At 44.3% G+C, this 24,417-nt stretch overlaps 3 protein-coding genes across 3 annotated transcripts in view; 1 reads left to right on the top strand and 2 right to left on the bottom strand.

Annotated features, from left to right (window-relative positions):
* The first annotated feature begins 4,126 nt into the window (after nucleotides 1-4,126).
* On the top strand, nucleotides 4,127-9,462 carry thoc1 (THO complex 1). The gene is made up of 21 exons (XM_084481185.1): nucleotides 4,127-4,220; nucleotides 4,422-4,495; nucleotides 4,638-4,698; nucleotides 4,784-4,853; nucleotides 4,962-5,080; nucleotides 5,183-5,231; nucleotides 5,344-5,439; nucleotides 5,579-5,661; nucleotides 5,932-6,005; nucleotides 6,092-6,200; nucleotides 6,306-6,440; nucleotides 6,791-6,891; nucleotides 6,979-7,045; nucleotides 7,207-7,257; nucleotides 7,374-7,444; nucleotides 7,530-7,625; nucleotides 7,759-7,824; nucleotides 7,946-8,029; nucleotides 8,155-8,302; nucleotides 8,713-8,797; nucleotides 9,064-9,462. The coding sequence occupies exons 1-21, from the start codon at nucleotides 4,173-4,175 to the stop codon at nucleotides 9,339-9,341; spliced, it is 1,965 nt and encodes a 654-aa protein (XP_084337311.1). The 5' UTR covers nucleotides 4,127-4,172; the 3' UTR covers nucleotides 9,342-9,462.
* A 26-nt stretch (nucleotides 9,463-9,488) lies between these two features.
* Nucleotides 9,489-16,726, bottom strand: usp14 (ubiquitin specific peptidase 14 (tRNA-guanine transglycosylase)). Its single transcript, XM_084481186.1, has 16 exons — nucleotides 16,598-16,726; nucleotides 15,616-15,761; nucleotides 15,450-15,482; nucleotides 15,218-15,322; nucleotides 14,604-14,707; nucleotides 14,286-14,341; nucleotides 12,821-12,951; nucleotides 12,283-12,363; nucleotides 12,087-12,169; nucleotides 11,396-11,510; nucleotides 11,235-11,300; nucleotides 11,002-11,094; nucleotides 10,757-10,885; nucleotides 10,519-10,579; nucleotides 10,315-10,422; nucleotides 9,489-10,228 (listed from the first exon to the last, which is right to left on the bottom strand). The coding sequence occupies exons 1-16, from the start codon at nucleotides 16,611-16,613 to the stop codon at nucleotides 10,083-10,085; spliced, it is 1,473 nt and encodes a 490-aa protein (XP_084337312.1). The 5' UTR covers nucleotides 16,614-16,726; the 3' UTR covers nucleotides 9,489-10,082.
* Nucleotides 16,727-17,217: 491 nt separating this feature from the next.
* rock1 (Rho-associated, coiled-coil containing protein kinase 1) overlaps nucleotides 17,218-24,417 on the bottom strand; it is a 35,451-nt gene continuing 28,251 nt past the window's right edge. The window contains exons 26-33 of the mRNA XM_084481064.1: nucleotides 24,200-24,391; nucleotides 23,660-23,825; nucleotides 21,562-21,632; nucleotides 21,291-21,379; nucleotides 20,826-20,904; nucleotides 20,219-20,480; nucleotides 19,725-19,932; nucleotides 17,218-18,928 (exon numbers count right to left, since the gene is read on the bottom strand). Of these exons, the coding sequence (XP_084337190.1) occupies nucleotides 18,925-18,928; nucleotides 19,725-19,932; nucleotides 20,219-20,480; nucleotides 20,826-20,904; nucleotides 21,291-21,379; nucleotides 21,562-21,632; nucleotides 23,660-23,825; nucleotides 24,200-24,391 (1,071 nt within the window). The 3' untranslated portion in view covers nucleotides 17,218-18,924. The remainder of the gene's footprint in view (nucleotides 18,929-19,724; nucleotides 19,933-20,218; nucleotides 20,481-20,825; nucleotides 20,905-21,290; nucleotides 21,380-21,561; nucleotides 21,633-23,659; nucleotides 23,826-24,199; nucleotides 24,392-24,417) is intronic.

Below are 24,417 nucleotides of genomic sequence, written 5' to 3'. Positions count from 1 at the left end.
AGCTGTTTCCAATAAGACTGATCCGTTTGAGGCCCTCCGTTGGAGAAAGGTGTTCACTTCACTCTTCATCATTGTCCAATTGGTGCACGTGTGTGTGTGTGTGTGTGTGTGTGTGTGTGTGTGTGTGTGTGTGTGTGTGTGTGTGTGTGTGTGTGTGTGTGTGTGTGTGTGTGTGTGTGGTGCTGTAGATGAGGCCAGCTTTGAGGCCCTGCTTTCTGAACTGTCTAGTCTTGTATTTGCTGTTAAAAAAAAAATCTGAAATCAAAGCATCTGCCTTTTTGCGGGCCGTACTGGCCGAGTTTATTGGCATCTCTGCTCCCATCGGAAACCCAAATGAAACCAAACCCAACCAGGAGCTGAAATTGGACTTAGCTTTTCTTGGCCGGTCTATTGCTACATTAGCTCAGTGCCTGGGTCACATTAGTGGGGCCAAACTCAATCCTGTGGTGACTCTTGAGTTTTCTCTCAGTTTTCTTAGCTGTCACATGAGCTTATGCAAAGCCACTTTCCGCATTTTAGTATTCTGTGTGCACCTTCATTCACTTGTTATGGAGTTACTTGGCATCCAAGGTGGAGTGGCATACAATTTCCTCTAAGGACATGCATTGAATTTAATTATCCTCTCTGAAAGTTAATTGTTCATGCCAGATTGTTATTGACTGTCTTTTTGATTGTCTTTTTTTAAATTGTTGATCTTGATTGGAATATATATTGACTTTTTCTGAGAGTGCATACTCCTAAGAAGAACAGTTGATTTTCTGAATATTGAATCTGAATTTGCTATAGCATATCGCACCTGAAGTAAAATTAGCTGAAAATGTTGTCTTGGACCCATTGCAGTGTTCTGTTTTGGCTGCGTTACATGTTTAAATATTATATTTTTTCCTTTGTTTTTGTTCATGTTGTTTACAGATCGTTTTCATCAATCTGGCTATATCCTTTGGGCCAGCCATTATATAAATGAGCTTTGACGAACACTGGGTAATGCGTTGCTTGTCCGTTTGACTCACGGTGTCTGTGTAGAATTCCGACGGGACGGCGTGACGATTTAAAGTCTTCGCCTGTGTCTTGTGTTGTTGTCGTGTTTGTGTAGGTGTTCTGGGCGGAGACGCTGAGTGCAGGGGTCACGGCAGCCTTCTGCTAGACTGCTCAGCTCCACCGAAAGCCTGGGCACCTTTTTAGACAACGAGTAGCAACGGCCCACGTCACATTGATGTGACGAGGGACTCTGGGCCTTTTAAGCCTGTCTGTCTGATACATGGAGGCACATCACATGACTACATGTGACTTTTCCAAGTCAATGGCAAATTGCGGCTAGAGGACGCATCAATTCAATACATCTTATTGAGCAATGGGACTGCAGTAATTAAAATCCCATTGAGCATTTCCCCTCATCTCAAGTTTTTTGTCTACAATTTTGGGAAAGGATTTCTCCATTTACTCTTCTTACCTCTTGGGGGTTTGAATTGCAGAAACACTGGCGGTTGGACAAAGTGAGGTTTCAGGCATAGTGAGTGGTCTCTCTGTGGTGCTGTGCAGCTGTCAGCCACTGATAACACTGTCACTCAGCAGGATCGGGGGGGATGCCACGCAAGGTGCAGCCAGAGGTATAAACTCTCCCTCTTGTTCTGTAAATGCATGATAAGAAGGCTGTTGAAACGGTATACGGTGCATAGCGGACCTCTGAGGCAGATGCATATAGGAGATGGGAGGTTTTGAAGGTTTTGACCCAAAAAACAAATGCTCATGGAACATGTTCATACCGTTATTATGGCCTGATGCAATGAAGTATAATAATATTGTCCCCTGAAATGATCTACGAACAAATGATCTATCCAGAGACTGATGGCGTTCTCCAAATATAATAAAGATGTTCTTGGCAGGACACATGTATAAATAAATGACTAAGCACATGCTGCTTAGTCATCTAACACAATGAGAAATGTTAGATGTTTGTTTTAACATACTTTTGAATCTTTTTATATATAATTTATACTAGTAATTATATATAAGTATGAAATAATGTTTTTTCGGTCTATGGACCATATCGATATGATTTATTTTTGCGATGCTCATTTTACGCCAGGGACAGTCTCCATTTAGACTTACACCAAGTCTAAGTTTGGACCCTGGTGACCTTGGCAGTGGCTGTTTAATAATGGGATTTGGCAACTGTCCCAAACATTGCAAAAGACAAAGGCCCAGCAAGAGGATGTAAACCAATTAATTGGACATGAAAAAATAAACAAATGTTGTCTAGCAGAATAAAGAATATAATAATAGAATAAGATGGGATTTGGGCTATTTCCTTTTTGGCTGTGTGACAAAATGGCTACAATAACTTCTTGAGGAATGCACGTGGCCCCTGCTCAACCTTTTGAATGTGCTATTGCTATTTAATCGTCTCCGCACCTGTGCTAATCATTAAATGGAGCCGGCCCACACAGCTAAAGATTCATTAACATGGACTGGAGATGGTTGTCTCCCCACGGCTAACACTGCTAATGGCTTCAACTAAAGAAAATTCAGCTAAAGGCAATTATCCTATGTTCTCAAGTTCAAATCTCTTATAATGCCGCACATACGAAGATTTAGTTGAGATTAGATGGAAAGAAAACTGAATGTCAAGAGGGCCAATTATATTCCATGGACGGAATGTCATATGATGAGGCTTAATAGCATGGACTCAGCAAAGGAAAAAGGAATAGCAGGAGTTTAAATTCAGTTGGACGTTTGTAGCTTCTTCTCCGCTTGCTTATAAAGTCAGGCGACAGAACTTGCCTCCAATGTGTTGTTTCCCACTCTTCCAGTAAGAAGTGTCCTGGTGTACAGCATTGCCAGTGAATAATGCAGTGCTTCTGTGCGTCATACAGAAAGCATTGTGCATTTTGGCCCCTAAATCAAATTAGGCATGTAGAGGGATAGTGCTGGCGCGCCACTCTCTTCTCTGCGTAACACGCAGCAACTCTGGCCGATGCGTGCTTCAATCTTTTAGAACACGTCACGTGACGGGCCTATCTAGAAATCTCCTTCCTTTTGTATGCTTAACCTTGAAGGTCAAAGCATTGTTTGTGGATCTTGTTTTTTAAGTTTGTCCTTTTTTTTGTGGAACACAGACAATGGCCCTTTTTTGTTGACCTCCATTTGTGTAAGAATCCTCTCTCTGATTATCCGATTATTGTCTGATTACTCTGCAAGGTCGTTTGTTTGGAAGCCTTGTCCATGTGCTACCCTTCTATATTAGATTTCTATATTTTATTAGAGACCATCAACCGAAAATGGTTCTGGTATGACTATGAACCCTGGGTTAACAATTGTATTTCTAATAACTGGTATTGTTATAATATAGTATTATAAGTCTACTAAGTTTGCATCTTATCTTTAACTGCTTATTTATACAAATGTATGTGATTCATGTTAGTTTATTTAATGCAACTTCACCTTCAGCTGATTTATATCATGTTAACTTGTCTGAGCAGGGAGGTCAGTTGCAACACGCACAATAAAATCTGCCGTCTCTGTGGTGGATCCATCTAACGATCTAACGAAGACTTACGTTTTTTAAAGTGAACTTCAACCCCACTCCCTTCTTCAATCTTCTGCTTGTCATCTTACTCCACTGGTTCCTGAGCCTTGTAACTCATCACATTCACTCCCTTCCTGTGTTTCATCATTTTCTAAGACATATTCAATAAACGTATTTTCCAAAATAAAGAAATAATGTGGCTTAATTGAATAAGCCACAACAAAGTATATAAAAACGAAATATAACCCCAGAAAGTAAAGATTTAAATGTATTGAAAGAGAAGGTGTATATAATGTTTTCATGATTATATAAATTAAACTACAAAGATTGTGTAGTTTCCAATATTCTAAATGCACAAATAGTGTACAACATCGCCACCCACTGGGCAAGTGTAAGAATAACTGATCCGCTCAACTAAAGCCATTGGTTGACAAATATATTATTTCTCGAAACCAGTTTTAATTCTATAAAGTTTAAAGTAATATGTATTTCGATGCGATGTTAGGTGACGTTTATTCTTATATATATTATATATTGTTTTATGGTAAATGAGTATGAATGAGTTCCGGAGCTAACCGGAAGTACCCGGAAGTAGTCGGTTGGTCGTGTGAATGCACCAAGTACTAACAAACATTGTTGTGCGAAGATGACGACGTCCTTGTACAATTTTATCGATGCTAAAGACAAATTTGCGGTGAGAAACGTCAATTACTAAACTGTCAGTGTTTACTTGTGCTAGAGTTGTATAAATGATAGATGCATATGTCTAATTTATAGCGGTGATGTTAAAAAACAAACGCACACTAGCTCTCACAGTTAGCATTGTTTACTCTCCTATCAACTTACTGTCATGTTAGTCTCTCTCATTTAAACTCTTCCGATTTCTGCCACCCAGGCGTCGGCTTTAAGTGCCCTGGCAGGGAGGACCAGCAAGCCCTTGATCAATGCCTTCAACCAAATTACGGGAAAGTAAGTAAAATGCGCTAGCTAGATGGCACGTTGAGCGTTTCCTACAGCATGCCTCACCGTTTCTAATAAAAAACTAACGTTTATTGTTTAACGTGGTGAACTACGTCTTTTTTCATTCATTTAATCTCTTACCATTTTGCAGCGAGGCGGAAAAGAAAAACACACTTGACCAGTCTTTAAGGGGTGTCCTCGGGGATCAGATTGTAAGTACACATGTATTGATTTACTTGGTTCATCTTAATCATTTGTCTTAGAAGATTTTAATGAATATTCACTTAATATTTTCAGGTTGAACAGAAGGCAAGCTGTGATGAGTACCTGGCACTCATCTATATTAGCATCGAGGCAGTAACAGAAGGTCAGTACAAGATCTGGCCAGTCTTGGCCGTAACTCATCATCACCACATCAACAAATCGTCCATACTTCCTTTCTGTATTCATGTGTTTGATCATATGACCCTCATAGGGATTTGCTCTGCCACGACCCCATTCCTCTTACTGGGAGATGTGCTTGACTGCCTTCCGCTCGACCAGTGTGACAAGATATTCTCATTTGTGGAGGAAAATGTTTCCACCTGGAAGTCGGTACGTTATATTTCCTCTCACAGCATCTAAGTGCACCTTTTTGTTTCATTAAAACATTGTTTATTTTAACGTCGTCATGTCTGTTTCCTCTCTTCCCTTCAGAGCACGTTTTACTCTGCAGGGAAGAACTACTTGTTGCGGATGTGTAACGGTAAGGGTGGAGAGACAATTATTGTGCTGGTGCTGTGATCACAGGAGAGATCAGCTGTGTAATGCTACTATGTCGCTTGCTGTGGATGACACCCCTCTCTCCCTGGGGGCAGATCTCCTGAGACGGCTGTCCAAATCCCAGAACACCGTGTTCTGTGGGCGGATCCAGCTCTTCCTAGCACGCCTCTTTCCACTGTCTGAGAAATCAGGTGAGATTCAGTGTGGCTCATGGTTCATCACATATTCAATATTGAACACGATTCATTGTGTAATGCCACGGAAATGCAAAACCTAGTCATTTGTTTTGCATTGGTCTTAATATATATTCATACCAATCCTTTTTTGAAGGTCTTAATCTCCAGAGCCAGTTCAACCTTGAGAACATCACAGTGTTCAACAAGAATGAACAGGAGAGTACACTGGGACAGAAGGTATGAAATGATGCCTTCAGACTTTGGTTTATTAATCTTGTGGACACAGCTAAAGAGAACCAATTTTATATTAAAACTAATTGAATATACTTGAAATAACCTGACGTGCACATTTCTAATGATGGCTTTTCAAACTGCTGTACAATGTAGATGGATGTAAACCAAAATGATCATGTAGTATTTAGGTGATAAATCCCAGAGTTAAAGTCATCCTCAGTCATCATGTATTTATGAATCAACTGGTGTCTGATGTGATGTTGTCCTCTGAAGCACACCGAGGAAAAGGAAGATGGTATGGAGGTGGAGGAGGGGGAGATGGGCGAGGAAGAGGTCCCTGCACCCTGGTAAGTGAATGCAGGCGCCAATCACCTTGTAACTCGGACCAAGACGGCGGATCTTTTGGCTAAACACCACGTTGTGTATCCTACAGCTCCATTCCCATCGACTACAACTTGTACAGGAAGTTCTGGACGTTACAGGACTACTTCAGGAACCCCTTGCAGTGCTACGATAAGTTCTCCTGGATGACCTTCCTCAAGGTACCGCGACCTCGGCGTTCACCCCTCATGTTAATGTGGAGCGCCCCTCCTTTTAGATCCTATAGAGAAGCTGGTGTTAAGAAGGAGGTTGTTTCTCCTGCGCAGTACTCGGACGAGACCCTGGCGGTGTTCAAGAGCTTCAAGCTGGACGACATGCAGGCCTCTAAACGGAAGCTGGAGGAGCTGAGGACGTCCGCCGGAGAACACGTCTACTTCGCCAAGTTCCTCACTAGCGAGAAGGTGGGAATAATGGACTGAGTTTAGTAGGAAGGCCAAGTGGGCCGTGTTGATTATATCTAGCAATTCAAGTCTAGGTTTGGCTATTGTTACGTGTTGTTATTCATTACTTCTTATCATTTACCGGTTACTGCTAAATTATTGTTATTCTCCCTATCTATGAATAGTTTATTTAAAGCGATTATTTTACAAGTGATTTCTATAAATTGTCATATAACATTAGTAAAAAGGTCTAAATCCTACACCATGCAAACAAGCTGCAGTGTATGCTATTATACATCATTTATGTTTTATGTTTATGAGGAGTATTCTTTTCTATGGTCATGCTTTGACATTGCCTCTCCTCTTCCCAGCTGATGGACCTGCAGCTCAGCGACAGCAACTTCCGGAGGCACATCCTCCTGCAGTACCTCATCCTCTTCCAGTACCTCAAGGGCCAGGTCAAGTTCAAGAGGTAAGGCTTGCTCTCCGCCCGGTAGGAAGCGGCGGAAATGGACGGAGTAGAGTACAAAACAGACACTGATCCCTTCTCAATCTGCAGCTCCAACTGCATCCTCAATGATGACCAGACCACGTGGATCGAGGAGACCACCAAGCTGGTCCACCAGGTCAGTCTTATTATTCTCATCCCATAGAAAAGACCTGTGGCAAAATCCCACACAAAGTAATCTAAATGTTTCTATATTTTGTACAACTACAATATCCACATTCGTATTGCACGTCTATTTCATTCGACACACATCCATTCATCCATTCTGTATTCCTGCAGCTCTTGAAGGAGATCCCTCCTGAGGGCGAGAAGTTCAGTGCCATGGTGGAGGTGAGTGGCTACACCTATGCACTAAGACCGTGTCCTCCATGCATTGCCGGTCTCCCTTTCCACGTACTCTCCCGCTGTCCTCTAAACCCCGTCTGCCCCCGGCTCCTCCCCGACAGCACATCCTCAACACCGAGGAGAACTGGAACGGCTGGAAGAACGAGGGATGCCCCAGCTTCGTCAAAGAGAGGTGACACAACCTCATCCATGCCACCGGTTCATCGAAGAAACAAATCAACGCACGGCGGTCGTAAACATTGATCTCTCTTCACCAGGGTGGTGGACGACAAGCCCAAGAGGCCCACCAGGAAGAGGCAGGCGCCGGAGGACTTCCTCGGGAAAGGCCCCGACCGAAAGCTCTTCATGGGAAAGTAAGGAGCCCTCAACAGGGCCCGCGCACGGACGCATTGGCACTCTGAAAAGACGCCCCTTTCACAATGTAATGACTCAGACTGGGGGGGGCCCTCTGCTCACACGAACCCTTTCATGTGTGTGTTCCTATAGCGACGAGCTGACCAGACTGTGGAACCTGCACGCCGACAACATGGAGGCCTGCAAGTCTGACGACAGGTCTGTGCTTCGAACGGAATTGAAATAAATTATTTTACATGTACACTATCATTGTCACTATGTTGTAAATATTTCCTTAAATCCCTTCATCTTCTGTTTCGCCGCTATACTCTTCAAACAGGGAGTTCATGCCGTCACTCGACGAGTTCTTTGCGGAAGCCATCGAACAGGCGGACCCGACCAACATGGTGGAGGATGAGTACAAGTACGTGTGCGCCGTTGAACCCATCCTGTGTTTTGAATACCTACACATACTTACAGTACTTGCACAGTAAAAAAAACCCGTACTGTATGTTTATTGTGTACTTTTCTTCCCCGCCATTTCCCCAGGGTTGTACGGAACTCCAACTACGGCTGGCGGGCTCTGAGGCTCCTGTCCAGACGGAGTCCTCACTTCTTCCAGCCGACCAATCAGAAGTTCAAGAGCCTGGCGGACTACCTCGACAGCATGGTCAGCAAGCTGGCCAAAGAGCTGCCGGTAAGTGGAGGCGGTGGTTTGTTGCGTTCTTTAGGTTTACTGTAGTCTCACAAATCAAGTTTTTTGGATTACTGTTCCAATAGCTTGGTGAGCAGAGCTTTCTCTTTCTTTCGCTTCATATTTGTTGTGACCAGTCATGTTGCTGGAACGTGGACACAAAGGCCCCCAGTACTAGTAAACAGTAAGAAAGTGTCTGTACAGGTTTTAAATCAACACTGTGTAGAAATAAAATCCCTTTCTGAAAGCTTTGTATACTTGCGTTAATCGGTTTTTCGGTACAATATCTCTGCCAAACTCCACCTAGAAGTTCTGCTATAACGTTGGAATGGATACTGGATCCTACATGGGGTCTATCATGTTTGGACACCACTGCCTAACCTGCTGCCATGGCAACTGTTTTCCCCATGTAGAAAGACATCCCCTCGGAGGAGATAAAGACTGGAGAGGAGGATGACGACGACAACGGAGACAACCTACTGAAAGAGAGCAATGACAGTACGTTCCAGAAACCTGATGTCCATGTTATGAAGACATTCACCACATACTCTTATCACAAGTCACTTGTTGGATGCATGGCATCAGGCCAGCTGCTGAATGCCTACAGCTAGGCTGCAGGACCTGGTTAGCTGGGAGTCACTCACTAGCTCTCTGGCATCCTTGATCTTTACCGCCTGGTTGTGAATTATAGTTTAATCAACCAATAGGGCTTAAGGCATCATGCTTTTTGTTGATTATTGAATTACACTGTGTCCCCCTTCCAGGTCCTAGCATGCAGAGCAAGATGGTGTCCAACCAGCAGATGGATGACGTGGCCGCAAAGCTTGGTGCCAAGTGGAAGACTCTGGCCGTACAGCTGGAGATGAAGGCGTCAGAGCTGCGGGAGATCGAGACGGACAGCGAGGATGTGGACATGCAGGCCAAGCTGCTGCTGGTGGCCTGGCAGGACCGAGAAGGAACGCAGGCCACCGTGGAGAGCCTGGTCTCTGCCCTCAACGCAGCCAGCTTCACCCAGATCGCAGACAACCTCAGTGAGGCATAGTTAGAGCATGCCCAAAACATACATGTTTTTTGAGTCATTAGTTTCAATTTTGTATGTTTTGTGTCCTCGAAGCCCAAATGAGGGCTTTTTTTTGCACCGTGAAAATAAAGCAAGTTTTTGTAATAAACAGATTTTTATTTGTAATCATTCAGGTCACACGCTTGATTTAAGGACATTTGAACAGTCTTTGATAAGTCAGCAGTCAATAACTTACAGAGCGTTGGTTACGTCTTACTCATGGCAGGGTGGTAGAACCGAAAACCAATGTCACCAGAGCATGGATGTAATGTAGGCCGGTACTGGCCCAATATTTCTGTACAAGTTGATTAGTTACGACAGGAATATTGTTTTGCATGTCATGAACACCTTGGCAAAGGCTTTGGGAAAGTATAAAAAATGTAATGAAACTGCACAGCTAAACTCCAAGTCTGACGGAAACAGTCAAGAAGTTGCATCTGGTCTCCACTAAGAAAATGTTTTCAAAATGGAGAAAAGAGGCAAGAGTCCATTTTTAAAACCATACTCCACTAATATACTTGAAATGCCATTCGATGACGTATTGTTTTACAAGCTTCTGTAAGGGTTACAAAAAAAAAACAAAGCAAAAACATTTTAAGGTCATCAACTTTTAAAGACACCCGGATTTATTGCACATCTATGCAGACAGTGCTTCAAAATGGCATTTTTGTAAGTGTTGGATGTTGTCCTATCGGTTTGTCCTCTTCTGCAGTTTCCTCCACGTTAATCGTCCTCTTCCAGTATTTCCAGTCTCCGGGGTCCATACAGCAGCACGTACGCTATGTGCCAGTCACCCCCACCGGACAGTCGCAGAATATCCTCGGGGGACACCACACTCACCTTGTCGTCATCAAACTTCACCCATTCATCTGTAGAAGGGTCAAACCAGTTATGTTTTGGCGTACGCGGACATACATGGATACAGAACGGTGGTCATGTTGGATGAGTGGGTTACCTTCTTTCCTCTTGACCCAGCCCACGTAGTGGCCGGAGGAGCTGGAGCGGCCCTGGTGGGTCAGCACGGCCTGCAGGTCGTAGTAGCCGCTGTTGTTGGAGCCAAGGTCTGGAGGAAACAAAGCAAGCCGGCGTCACAACACAAGCTTTGCAGGCAAACTGTATATCCACAGGCATCGGCCAAAAAATAAAATAAAAGGCCTACCATCAGGGAAAGAGACGTCCTCGTATTTGGTTTCTTTCACAACACCCGTCTTTGTCACTACCTGGGTAGGAAACACAGACTCAATATTTAAATTACTGAATCATTTGAATGCACATGATCATAATCACTTATCATTTGAATGCACAGTTCTAATGGTAGTTAAAATATAAGAAAAGTGACATGTCTCTATCCTATAAATAGGCAGTGGTCTTATTTGGCTTCGTTTGTAAATGCGTACCTTTTTCTGTGCCATCTCTAGTTTCTTGTCTTCCACCACCTTGAACTTTGACCTCATAGGCCCCATTTTCTGCTGGACCTCTGATGTGCACAGCTCATAGACATCCAGCATTAGGGGGAACTTGACATCCTTTAAAATAGACACAAAAGCACGTCAGAATTTCAGACCATGTTTCTAATCAGCCATTGACTAATGACTAGTTCAACTGGGGGCGAGTGACTCGTTTACTGTCAACCAGGACTGACCTTAAGGACTTTGGCATTGACAGACTCCTTTTCTTTGTAGAAAAAGCGGACCATCTGAATGGTCAGGTAGGCAGGGAGACGGCCCAGTTTGGACTAATAGGGAGACACGGTAGGATTAAGTATGTGAAGAAAAACGCAGTCTACGTTATACAACATTTCTCAAACAATTGGTTTACCATTTCAGGACAACTGAAATGGTAAACCAACAATATACGGCAAAAAAAACAACTTACGGATTTAATGTAAAGGGCATTTCTTTCCAAAGATGGGGACATCTTTGTGATTTCTTCTTGGAGTCTCTGGTGGAAATAAAGAAAAACAAAACAGACTTGAGATACACGACACTTTGGAGACAGGTCTGCTGTTGGCTGTGATGTTGCGGTCTGCAGCGTACCAGTCTGAGGCCTGTGGCGAGGTACTTGACCTCCTGGTTGATGAAGCAGCTCAGCTGCAGCTGGCTCTCCTTGCCCTTGGTGGGCTCCTCGTCCTCTGCCTCCGTGCATTTCATACTGCGCCGACGGGTTAAGGAAGGAAGCCTTTAAAAGCCCTGCGAATCCAGCTATGGTTGGATTTCTGATCATCTTAATATACCACATACAATCTTAGCCAATCAGAAAAGGGTAGTTGCGGTGAACCAGTGGTTCACCGGAGAAGATGTCTTCCTTGAAGTTCAATTTGAGTGCTGGGTTACGCCTCCAGCTAGTGCTTGGGCTGAAATTACTTTAACGAGACCTCCAATCTGGTCAGCTGGGGCAGAACCACTCTGAACACACTGTAGGAAAGTCTTGCAGTTGTTGTACACCTCCTTGGTATGGTCGTTTATGCAAACAGGTGCCGCCTACTCTTCTAAAGCGAGAGTGGGGTTTGGTTCCACTTCTGAGATTTTGCTAGTATTTTGTTAGTATTTATTTTTGAGAGATGAAAGCCATTTTGGAATGGATCCTTTTTAACTCATCACATGAGACGTGAGCCTACAGATCCCCATCCCCAGGAACATGATAGGCCCCAAAAAAAAATCGAAAAGATTGAGACGTTCATTTAAAGTCTGATTTGTGACGCTACATGACGGCAGACAGCAAGGATACGTGGTTTCAAATTCCACACCGAAATACTGGTCGATGAAGTTCTTCTTTGTGGTGGATGCGGCAGCTCCACTCTCACCTTCAGTCTGGAAACAAGAGAGACAATCAACAACCAGCTCACACATGAGTCATTTCTCCTTTGTAAGAGGAAGTTGTTCAGACGGGGAACATTAGATAAGAGAAAGGACAGCAGGATCACCTCCATTGGAGTCTCTGGCTCCAGCGGTTCCAGTTTCTGCTGGAGCACCCTCACCATCTGTAGCCAGCACTCATTGGCATCCTGCAGGAGAACAACGGACCACATCAGCTTGAATCTACACACGTTGAAAAATCCAGCACCATTTACCCTTTAGAGCCTGACAATACTGGATTTTAGGAGCCGCTGCCGATATTAGAGTGAAAAACGTCAGATATCTAAATATCCATCCGATGTTCAAAATATAGATCTATCAGTCATTGAGGAGCAGCTCCTTGGGATTTGTTCGGACCAGAGAAACATCACATACAAATCTGTGAGCTAAAGGAAGCAACATGATATAAAACAGTTTATGGAGTGTTTATGTGAACGTGCCAGTTAAAGCATTTAGAGAGCAACCATTTTCAGTAGAGGATTTATAAAGACGTAATTACATTCATAAATGGATGTTTATAGGTTTAATCTCATTTGGTTTGTCCTAAAATAATAAGAGGATTTGTGTGAACGGTGAGGAGGTAGACCACCGTGGAGGGACACTTACTTGCTGAAGGTACTGACCCTGGTCTCCCTTCTCAGCAAACTGGGGGAAGGCCATGTGGAGGAACTGCAGCAGGATGATAGGCGGGAGGCTGGAGGAAGTCTTCTCCATGGTCTCGTACAAGTCACGCAGAGCTGAGAGGGCACAACCACATGTTCAATGATCATCTCCGGTATGAGGCTAACTGTACGTTCAGACCAAAAGGCTGTAAAGCGATAAATGCCCATTCACTTTCTATTAGACATGGGCGATAAAGCGATAGGAGCAATAAAACGCTTGAGCGATAAATGAGAGTTGAAAACAGCTCAACTTTATGCAAATAGCTATCAGCGATTTAGCTGTAAATGACCCGACAACCAATCTTGGTGTGGTACTAGACAACCAATTATGTTGCACCGCCAACATCACCGCAGTGGCCCAATCCTGCAGATTTGCACTTTACAACATCCGCAGGATGCGGCCCTTCCTCACAAGGGATGCAGCTCAGCTTCTAGTCCAAGCACTGGTCATCTCCCGCCTGGACAACTGCAACTCGCTCCTAGCTGGACTCCCGGTCTCTGCTATTAAACCTTTGCAGCGTATCCAGAACGCAGCAGCACGCCTCGTGTTCAACCTACCTAAATTCTCCCATGTGACTCCCCTCTTCCACCACCTCCACTGGCTCCCTTTAGTAGCCCGCATCAGATTCAAGATGATGGTCCTGGCATACAAGGCAGTCGATGGAACTGCCCCTGCCTACCTCCAAGCCTTGGTCAAACCACACACCCCAGCTTGATCCCTCCGCTCAACTACCTCAGCTGGACGTCTGGTACCGCCATCACTAAGAGCAACCAAAGGTCGATCAGCTAAATCACAACTCTCCTCTATCTTGGGACCACAGTGGTGGAACGAGCTCCCTGCTGATGTCAGGACCACAGAGTCACTCACCAGCTTCCGCAAACGACTCAAAACCCACCTGTTCAGAGTTCACCTAGACTCCACATAGCCATTCAGTCCCCTATTTGACTGTTGCACTATTGTTTGTTGTACGTCCTAGCACTTGATGAACGCACTTAATGCAGGTTGTATTCATTCTTTGTACTTAATTGTGTAGCATGTACTTAGTTGTGTAGCATCTGCAGTAGCTAGCTATCACTGCTGTACACAGGAAATGGGGTTAGCCTGGCGATTGTTAGTACTTGCACTTGGTTCTATGAACATCTTTACTGTACCGACGGCGATATATTGTTTCACTTCTTATGACAATTGTACTTATTGTAAGTAGCTTTGGATAAAAGCGTCTGCTAAATGTCCTAAATGTAAATGTAATGCAATCGGAATGCATTGAGGAGCAAAATTGTTGCGTTTTGAGCTATTCTGCGATTTTGCATCTTTTACAGCTTTTGGTCTGAACGTACAGTAAGGAAAGGAGAGACTGGTGCTTTAGAGCTCCACTCATTTGATTTCTTTATAGGGGATTCCTTTGTACCTGCCGTGATGTACTGGGATGCGTTGGCTCCTGAGCCCCTCAGAGCACCGGCATACCTGTTGATGAATGGAGAAAGAACCGGATAGATGAGGATTGTGAAAACAGAGGAATTCTTTGTCCAATTGTTTTCATCTAGGTGTGCTTTGACATGGCCGCGGGTAAAGTTTATGAGTGAAAATGTGCCGATATTGACACATTTTTAAAACATACTTCTTGGCAACCAAAAACAAAAGAAGTATTCTGTCAAAATGAACAAACAAAACTAATTTGCCCTGCCAGGTTATTTCTAATAAACTGGCAGTAGCAGGAAAATGTTACCTTTTGAGGGCAGATTTGAGCTCTGGCACAGAGCGCAGGCACTGCACGGTGGCGTTCATGTAGCAGGTGTTGCCCAAATTTGTTAGCCCACAAGGAAGCTCCATCTAAAAAAAATAATAAACAGATTAGGAGATTAGGTGGTCAGATCAGTAATATGGGATTATTTGGGGGAAACAAAATCCAGTTCTATACATATATTCTATGCAACCATATTTTCCACAACAACAATTAAATGCATCACGTTTGAATAAAAATTTAAAATGCATTTATTGATGATGATCAAGATGATCAAAATTGAATCAAATAATTAAATATTGACGGCAATTATATACATTATGAGTTCATTCAGTACATTATGATGATTGTTTTACAGATTAGCACCACCATACCACATGCTTTATAAAGTCAGCTACCCAGATGTTAACAAGAAAAATAACCATAACGAAGGCATCTTGTTTAACAGACCACAATATAACAGAAGCAAAAACTTTTACTTTGAATTTTACAGGCATGGCTTCTCCTGATGAATAATATATTGCCTTGATGTTTTTAAATAGAATCTTAATGACAACAGAAACAACAACAAACAAGGCATGTGGACTAGTCTAACTTACGGCTGAGGCCAGCTGCTCCTCAGTCATGTCCTCCACGAACATGGGCCTGACAGCAGGCTCCTCAGGCAGGGCTTCTGCTGAGCCCATCATCAATAGGGTCATTCCCTAGCATCAAGAGATGTGTACAAAAATATCATCCAATTGCAATAGCTACGAGACTTTGATTTGATTACTACATATGTAGATACACATTATTCACTCTTCTATCCGTGTCACTATTATTTGTACTTACATTCTTGAGTTTGATGTTCCCCCACTCGTCGTCCTGAAACAAAAACCGGGCAATCAATGATGAGCTGCTATTAACAATTCTAAGGACTCAAGTATGCATGTTGTGAATGGAAGACTGTTGGTCACTGGTGACCTCACCGAGGGGTGAGTGTTGTTTTGGTAGCTACCTTCAGAGTGCCTCCCTTCACCATGACCTTCTGTCTCTCTGGCTGGACTCCTGACAGGGCAAAGAGCTGCGCCTTGAAAACCATGGGCGGCTCCTCTGTATTCAGCTCGATAGCGTCAAACTTCTCCTTCCCCCATTTGACATTGACTGAACGAAAAAAGACACAAAAGAGGAGTGGGATTTCAGTGAGCTGTGGTGAAACGTGGCTGTAAACACAGCGACACGCTGCCCCAGTGTGCGCCTACATGACACAGCACATTGCGAACACCACCAGTGGGGGTATTGCTGCGGGCCTGACGGGATATAATACACAATTAGGTAATCGAGGTTAGGCCAGCGATATAGCCGTAACTCAACCTCACTGATATGTACATTGTCTTTGTTAATATCAGCCCGAGTTGCGAGAGTGACTCGCAGGGGCAGGATGACTATTACTTTCTGTTCGGCTACTCTGACGTCTTCAGATGGGATCCCAGTACACCCTGGGAGTGATCACAAGTGCACCAGTTCATCCCAGGTTATTGGCGTAATAATAATCATACTAACATCAAAAATGTGTGATCAACTTCAGGTACTACATAGTTGTTAGCTAGCTTCGTGATGCTACGTAGCATGTTGCTATCGAAGGAGGCGGACGATCGCCGGTGTGATGGCCTAGCTAGCGGGCTGTCGACTTCATCGAGCGGATGAACAACTGCCCAACTAACTCATGTGTGCGTGTGTATCATTGATAAAGTCTGCATACCCAGTATGCATCCACATCCCATGACAGCGTTAAAAGGACTGGCATGGAGTGCCTTTGGTTTTTGCCTACTGCTAGCAAGTCAGAAAGTGCTAACAAGTGTTAGCTTGAAATCTACCCTAGTCAGCTAACATTAGCCATGCTAACAGGAAAAAGTGAACAATACAGTTCAGCACGCATGGGCTCATTCTTGTAATTACAAGATGGCTGCGGGATACGTATAGCACAAACCGTGTCCTACCTGTGTACACTGGCATATTGTAACGCGTTGTTTCCCTTGACGGTGTTTCTTTTTCTGACTCCTCCGGGGCGCGAGCAGAGTTGGCTACGTTATGTTTAGTTGCAACTTCATTCAAACACAATGACGCTGCAGCTGCGCACGGTGCGCTGAGCGACGCGCTCCGGCATCGTCCCCTCGACCTGGCACCTCAGGAACCCCCCCCCCCCCGAGGCAGGAGCCGGTATTACATTACAGGCATGAGAGTCTAGATTACTCCTGATAACGTTTTAAGATATTATACATATTGCGCAATACCCCCAATGTATAAATAGCCAATAGGTGTTGATAGGGTACCAACAAAAATTCTAAATGTTTCACGATAACTTTTAGATGGACAGGCTGGCCACCACTTACCAGTTTATGCTTGCCAAAGAATAGAACAATTATATGAATAGATGTTCACCTGTACCCCCTTAGAATTATGAAGTACACAACACATTGCTATTGGTTGCATTTAAAAGTGGTGATTAGGTTTACCTTGCAGATGGCAACACTATGAGTGTAACATTGATCATAATCTGGATTCCCAGTGTCACACCTGCCGTTTCTCTTAACAGTAAAAACAAAAAGAGGATACAATAAATGATAAAGATATGTTTATTGACACATATCCATCAGTGCGGCCTCCAATGCAATTAAACATGCAAATTATCCAAGACAAAATAAGAGTAGATCATAGTTCCAGTGCTTTTTGAACTGAACAAAATTTTTGGAAAAAAACAAAAACAAAAAGAAAACTTTATTATCACAGAGGTAATCCATAATCCTTACGATTCTCTGAATATATTTACACACTGTAGGGGTTTGCATTAACGGGACTTTACCATATTAGCTGAACTTGTAATCGTTAACAAGGAACGTCAATGACACAGGTCTGAGCATCGTTTAGGTACACCGTCCCGAAACTTGTCATGTGATATTGGAGTCCATAATCGTATCCTGACACACAGACTCAGGCTTAATGAAGTTCAAAGAAGGAAGAAAAAAAAACAAGAAAGGTTTTGAAAAATCCACAAATGAGAAACGGTCTTCTTTTCTTTAAAAAATAAGCAATGGAAGAGTTAAGATTTGTCTTGTTTGGAGAAAAACACGAACAGATATGGCAGTAAAATCGTTATCCAAACGTTAAGGCACTAGGTGGGCCGAATGCTACACCTGTTTAGTCTTCTACAAATAATTTACAATTCAAACAGTGCAGTTTTACATTTGTTAACTTAATGTTTTCCTTTTCAACCATTTATCATGACTCAATGTAAGGCAATACATTACAAAAAAAAAAACAATACAAAAAAAACTGAAACAATGTACCCAATGAACACACAACAAAATTATGTTTTAGGTCTCCTATATGCCATTACAATGGAATTTCTTTATGGCTTGGAGCAATAAAAATAATTATACTCATAAAAATAATGCATAGATTTAAATGATGATCGTGAATGCTTGCTCACTCAATACTCAAACCATCTAATACTTATTTCCCAATACTCCCTACCCTGATAAACAGACTTGCAGAGTAATACGAATACAGGCAACAAGGCCACCAGACTCCAAAAGATAAAGGCATAAAGGTCTTTAAACTGAAACGCATGTACGTTTGCTATTAACAAGGACCATCTGGTTTCTCTGGGATGGGATATTTTTTAAATTCCTTTTCATATCTAAAATAAAATATCATTTGAATCCTCCCTCAAGACGCACCCAATGGCCGCAGTTCAAACCAATCCCCGTGCAACAGTACCTCGTCGATCACATACATGCATGCAGGTGACGGTCCCAGCAGAACCCCCTTCAACCAGTCTTATGTCATTACAACGCTCAGATTGATATGGAACATGTACCCGTTGGTAGTCAGAGTGAGTCTCTTCCATCCGCCCTCTCTCTCCCTCCACCCCTCACTCTGTCCCCCACCGAGTCCGGGTCCATCGTTTGGTTAAGGTGGAGTGCGCCCTCTTCTGGAAGATATGTAGAGATGCAAGCAAAGTGTGTCGTCCAGTGAGGCGGGGAGGGTGAAGCGGGACGGAGGAGGAGGTGGATGGTGGGGATATCGGTCTTCGGCCTGGCGGAGGAGAGCTGAGGAGATAACCTGCCACACCACGTCCCTGATCCCTTGTTTTCTGAAAAGTGTCCCACAGTTTTCCCAGAGCTGGCCATTTTGCCGTCGTTTGTGAAAAGGAAGAGGCTCCAATTTTTTATTTGTATATGATGATTTTTTTTTTTTTAGGGGAGGGAAGAAGGGAGGAGGTGAAACATGTAAGAGTCCAAAGAGAATCCAATGCTTCAGATGGTTAGCTGGAGGAAAAAAAAAGAGAAGAGAAAGGTGTCGAATAAAAGGAATGCAAGACATTTCTCTGTGGGTTAGTACCCGGCCTAATTACTAACAGGTTAGTCGGTACACAACACGCTTCCTTCCCCCATTGCATTACACGGAATAGAGACGACGCACAACAGAACGTCAGTGTGGGCGAGTCGATCTCAACCTCCGCTGAGAACGGAGGCTGGCAGATCGTTCCTGAACACATTAGTGCCGATCACACGAACCAGAGACCCCAGGTGACGATCGCAAAGAATATTCCAGAGGCCAACCAACCAACCAACCAACCAACCAACCGACGGACGAGGACCGTCTGCCGTTAGAAACACCCGTTAATAAATAGTCAGGCTAAACAAAACCAAAACACGCAGGCGAAGAGCCGAGGCCACTAGACGTTCTTTTTGTTTATGGGGCTATTATTGGTCTGGAGGAGTGGCTGTCAACAAGTGCTGGAGGTTGTGTCTGCGGCTTGAAGGCTGGACTGCGCTCTGCTACAACAACACAGGAGAACAAACAGCAGGTCATGGGACTGACGAGACCACATCTCCCTCCACCAGAGGGGAGTCACAAACAAAGCCCCGGTGAGCACACCCTCTACAACTTCCCAGAATGTACTACTCGGACATCCCCCTAGAAAGAGGCGCTGGCTACAGCCTATGAAACACATTAGGAAGTACAGGAGGCCGATACCTGGAAATCAAAATGTATCAAGCTGGAATGAAGACAAAAATGGCCCTGGGTGGGATGAGCACACAACGGTCACGTGTTTTTTACCTTGGCTTTCCTGTGATGCTTTTGGGGTTCCTGCGGAAGGACTGGTTTGCTACGGAGCGGGTGGAGATGGTGCGGGGGGAGGACCTAGAGAAGGTGGAGGGCGGGGTCTTGGGGATCTTCTTGCCCAGGTGGCCGATCCACTTCTTCTGTTCGTCTTGGGTCAGGGCCAGCAGGAGCATGTCCCGCGCAGACGTCACGTCGTAGTTTACTGGGAGAGAAAAAGGTGGAGAAGGGGCCGCAGATGAAGAAATAATACATGCACGTATGAAGTACATTGTCCCCACCTGCATGGATGCCTCCACAAAATGTAAAGAAATCACAAGGTACCCAGTTTCCCCTCCTTAAAACCTTAAAAAGTCAGCCCTCCGTATCCTGCACCAAAACAGAACGCAACACAAGACAGGAGAGTACTTGGAGCGGATACTTCCCCCGGGGCAAGGCATTTCATACAGACCACAGCACATGTTTTCATTCAAAGTAAGCAGATGGTTCACCTTTGCAAGGGGCGATGACGTCCTCCTTCTTGTCCAAGTGGTCTTTGTGGCACTTGACGTGGCAGCGGCGGCACTCCAGGGCCTGCGGCGGCTTGAAGACGTGCCACAGCGGCTTGGGGCACGCCTCGCAGTTGGAGGGGAAGTGGTAGAGGGTGGGGATGAACTCGTGGCCCTTGTGGGGCAGGCAGTTGGCCTTGTCGCCCTGGGGCACGCTCTCCATCTCTGCCTCCTTCCGACACTCGCCCTCATTGGCATACAGGATCTGGAGGAGAGCAGAAGGGACCGATCCAGTGAAACGGGGGGGGGGGGGGGGGGGACTGGTGGGTCATGTCTGAAGGTACGCCGCCGGTGAGGCGGGAGCAGGAGTGATAAGAGTTAGAGGTTGGAGAGTCTGACTCAAAGCAAAAAAAACGTTCTTGGTTGTGAAGCCTTATGTTCACAGCTAGGTGTTCTTGAGCAAGATTACTGCCCCCTATCATTTGCATGAAAAAGTCCCTTTGGATTAAATGCCTCTTCAAGAGTAAACCGAGATGCATCAAATCCAAGTAAGGAGTAAACAGCGTGGATGTACGTATGCATCCAGACGGAACAGGAAGGCTCCACCTACCTGGAATATCCGCGGAATCTCCTCCGTCTCGGCTCGGTACACGTCTCCCTGGGTGACCGGCCTCACATGGAACAGTTTGCTGCAATAGACGGACGGACAGACAGACGGATGAGTCCTCTAGATGAACAGACCGTTACACACACAGGCCCAGACGGAGCAAAGCTGTCATTGAGGAGTGACAAACTGCTCCTCTGGGTATTATGGGTAAACATATTTTGTTCAGTTTGTTCCAACGTTTCCATCAGGTACTTTGGGAGCAGAATAACAATAATGACGTTAACGGCAGATGACAAAACGATAAGATGTCATCTCTATGGCGACAGCTATTGATTCATGAGGTGAGGCTCTAGTGAGTATTACACACCCATCTCTTAACGATTCCTAGGATTCCTAACCCCTTTGGCGGGAAGTTTGCCACTTCGGTGTGGTGCAACAGAAGAAAAGTGCACATCAGAAAGCACTTACTCAATATCCAGCACCATGCAGGGGTTGGACTGCTCTTTATCCTGCTCGTCGTTGTAGAACAGAATCTTCTTGCTGCTCACCACCACGTACTGCAGATGTTGACGCATAACAAAGAGCGAAGTGTTGATGAGAGTGGAGCAAAAGTGTAAGAACATCAGTACCAGCGTACCGCCTGGCCGATAGAACATTTCACATTACAGATGTATATTCTAAAACATTAATAAACGACCAATATTAATCCAAATCATGAGAAAGGAAAAAGAGACAGCACCTGTTTCTTCCATCCGTAGCGCTTGATGTTTGTACGGTTTGGAATGGACAGCCAGCCTTCCAGACGTGACTCTGTTTCAAATAGGGAGGTGGAAGGAGAGCGGGGGAGGGGAACAAGTTACTAATGTACGTCTGCATTGACGGCGGTGCTGCGGAGGGCAAATCACAAGGGCCATGCAGTGATTCAATCCAAACTCAACTGGGGAAGGGGGAGGGGTACAAAGAAGTCAACAGACCAAGGTCAGCAACAAATGATGAAAGGTCAAAAGACGTCCTGCAGCAGCTTCACTTTAATATAACTGGGATAGGAGTATACCACAGAGACGTCGCGGTGACTCCGGAGAATTCTGGATAAAGTATTCATTTTAAGGTTGTTACGGAGCATGATTCGATTCCATGTTGGTGAATGTGCATTTACTTCATTACAATTAGTTATTGGCTAACTAACTCACTTGCCTCGCTGAAGGTAGGATTTGTGCAAAAGGCAATTTTTTTCATTATGTTAAAGTGATACCAATTTGAATTATAGAGAATGCCTCTGGCAAAACAACTATAAAAGGGGAACAGACAATCTAAAAAGAGTTTTGTGCTAATATGACTGTGATGTGAGACTTCAAATAAAATATTTAAAGTGAACATGCGGCTTAAACAAACAGACAGTTTTTAAGTGTTGGAAGAGCAAATATAGCTAGAAAACAGATACAACTATTAAATAAACCAATAAAAGGGTTTGGCAGTGGGGAGGGGATTAGCCTCAGTCTGAACATGTTTTGAAAGATGCTATGAGCTACGTGTTAAAGTCTCCAGAGTAAAGAGTCGAGCTGTCATGTAATGCCACCGCACTTTGCCATCCTAACAGAATGTCAGCCGACAGCGTTAGAAGACATGTCACAGTTAGTCAACGGAAAACTTGTCAATGCATTTATTTTTTTAACACTCCCCAAACCCGCAAGCTTCTTTAGAAAATGCCAGAATATTCCCGCAGAATAACCACCCCCACCTCCTCCAACAACCTCAAGCAGAAAAACAAAGATATAATAATATTAAGACCATACGATAAATAAATAAATGGACGAAAGCACACGACTTGCGAAACACAGACCAGGCACGGAGAAGGAGCTCCTTCAAAGTTACTCACAGAGGGAAAGAAATGGAAGTTACAAAGACAAGAGGAGCAAGGAAACCCACTGGATGAGAGAAGAATGAAGAGAGGAAGACAAGGGTTTAAACCACACAGGAAATGACACAGCCTCACTCCCATAGTACACATAGGATTCCTTGATGTATTCAATTTTGTGATGAGAAGAATGTACTTTTTAATTTAAGTTTCATTTATAATTATCAAAGCTATCCGGTTTGAAATCATCGCTTTCCTCTGCGTTTATGAATAAACTGTTCATTAACTGATGTCGAGAGGAAGGTGATGTATTAACCTTTATTACGGTGGATACATAAACCATGTAATACATAACCACGATTGGGATTTAAAACCAAACAGGGTTTTAAATTATGCATATATGGATATTGCCTCCATCATACCGATCGATCAGTCTAGAAGGAGACAACGAATATGCATCAACTACTGGCTTGTTCAGACAATACGCATGATAAAACAGACCATTTAGGTCCTTGATTCTGATTGGCTGGAAGCCAATGCAAAAATTCTCTATAAACAACACTGCAAATCTCTATGTATGCTGCTAGCCTATGTTGGTTGGCAACCATTTTTCCATCTTGAGGAACTATATTGCTCTGCCGAAGAATGACTTGTATTCAATATATGTTGCTGTGAGTTTATTTTGTGGAATCTAACTTGGTAGGAACCGTATTAGTAACTGTTTTATAAAAGCCATGAATTAAATCTGCTTAGCACCGTGACTAACAACGCCACAGTAAAACCCAACCTCTTGTGGCTGACTGCTTAATCCTACCTCCTTCATCTGAGCTTGCCGCCTCTCCAGTCCAAATTGGACTGAAACGCCACATTAAAAGATGGGCCTCATCTGTTTTACTGATATTTGGCACACTGCTCGTTCATCGGACGTCCTTGCGTGTGAGAGACAGTGGCGGCGCGTGGGGGGGGAAGGGGCGGGACCTACCTGCGAGGTTGCCGTCCGTCTCGTCCGTCTGCAGGCTGGTGACGCTGGAGCTGTCCATGCGCAGCTGCAGGTCGTTCAGCTTCTCGCGCAGCTGCTCGATGTCGCTCTCCTTGCTGTCCAGCTGCATCTGCAGCTCGTTGCGGTACGCAAACTCCTCCATCAGTTGCTGTGGGGGTCCGGGGGGGAGACACACGTCATTAACCATTGGTGAAAACCGAGCAAGGGGTGGCGATGACGTGCGAGTGTGCGATGAGAGTTGGCGGATAAGACGTGGTAGTATTTCTAGTGTCTAGATGAACAAAAGTTTGTTCATTAGAAAAAAAAATAACACCGAATTAGACAGCGGATTTGGATTGTCAATTTGGACTGAGATTGCTCGGTGTTAGAATATACAAGTACTCTACGTCTTCATTCGATGGCAAGGAGCAGTGAAACTAAACATTCCAAAGATAAATCAAACGTCAATTCTCATCTTAATCCAACAGCACCGGCTAACGTCGCCGTGGTTACAACAACACCGCGCTCATCAATTCCCCTCACCGCCTGCATCTCGCTGAGCTCCTTCTGGTTCTTGATGGCCATGTGGTTGAACTTCTCCTTCTCCTGGTTGAGGTCCAGCTGCAGCTTCCGGTTCTCCTTCTCCTTCTTGCGCAGGTCGGCCGTGCTGCCCTTCTTCTTGTGGTCCAGCTTCATGTCCTTACGGTTCAGGATCTCCGCCAGCTTGTTTACCGCCTGGGCAGATTTGAGACACACACACA

The sequence above is a fragment of the Micromesistius poutassou genome (genome assembly GCF_964030765.1).
Source record: "Micromesistius poutassou genome assembly, chromosome: 16".
Taxonomy (NCBI): Eukaryota; Metazoa; Chordata; class Actinopteri; order Gadiformes; family Gadidae; genus Micromesistius; species Micromesistius poutassou.
The sequence above is the reverse complement of the archived record's forward strand: the minus strand, read 5'-3'. Positions and strand labels throughout refer to the sequence as shown.

Coding starts and splice junctions, on each gene's coding strand:
- thoc1 (XM_084481185.1), top strand. CDS start 4,173: ATGACGACGTCCTTGTACAATTTTATCGATGCTAAAGACAAATTTGCG. Junction 5,232..5,343: donor CTTGTTGCGGATGTGTAACG/GTAAGGGTGGAG, acceptor CCCTGGGGGCAG/ATCTCCTGAGACGGCTGTCC. Junction 6,201..6,305: donor CCTGGATGACCTTCCTCAAG/GTACCGCGACCT, acceptor TCTCCTGCGCAG/TACTCGGACGAGACCCTGGC.
- usp14 (XM_084481186.1), bottom strand. Junction 12,952..14,285: donor ATCCCAGTACATCACGGCAG/GTACAAAGGAAT, acceptor GTGCCCTCTCAG/CTCTGCGTGACTTGTACGAG. Junction 10,580..10,756: donor TAGAGATGGCACAGAAAAAG/GTACGCATTTAC, acceptor TTTCCTACCCAG/GTAGTGACAAAGACGGGTGT.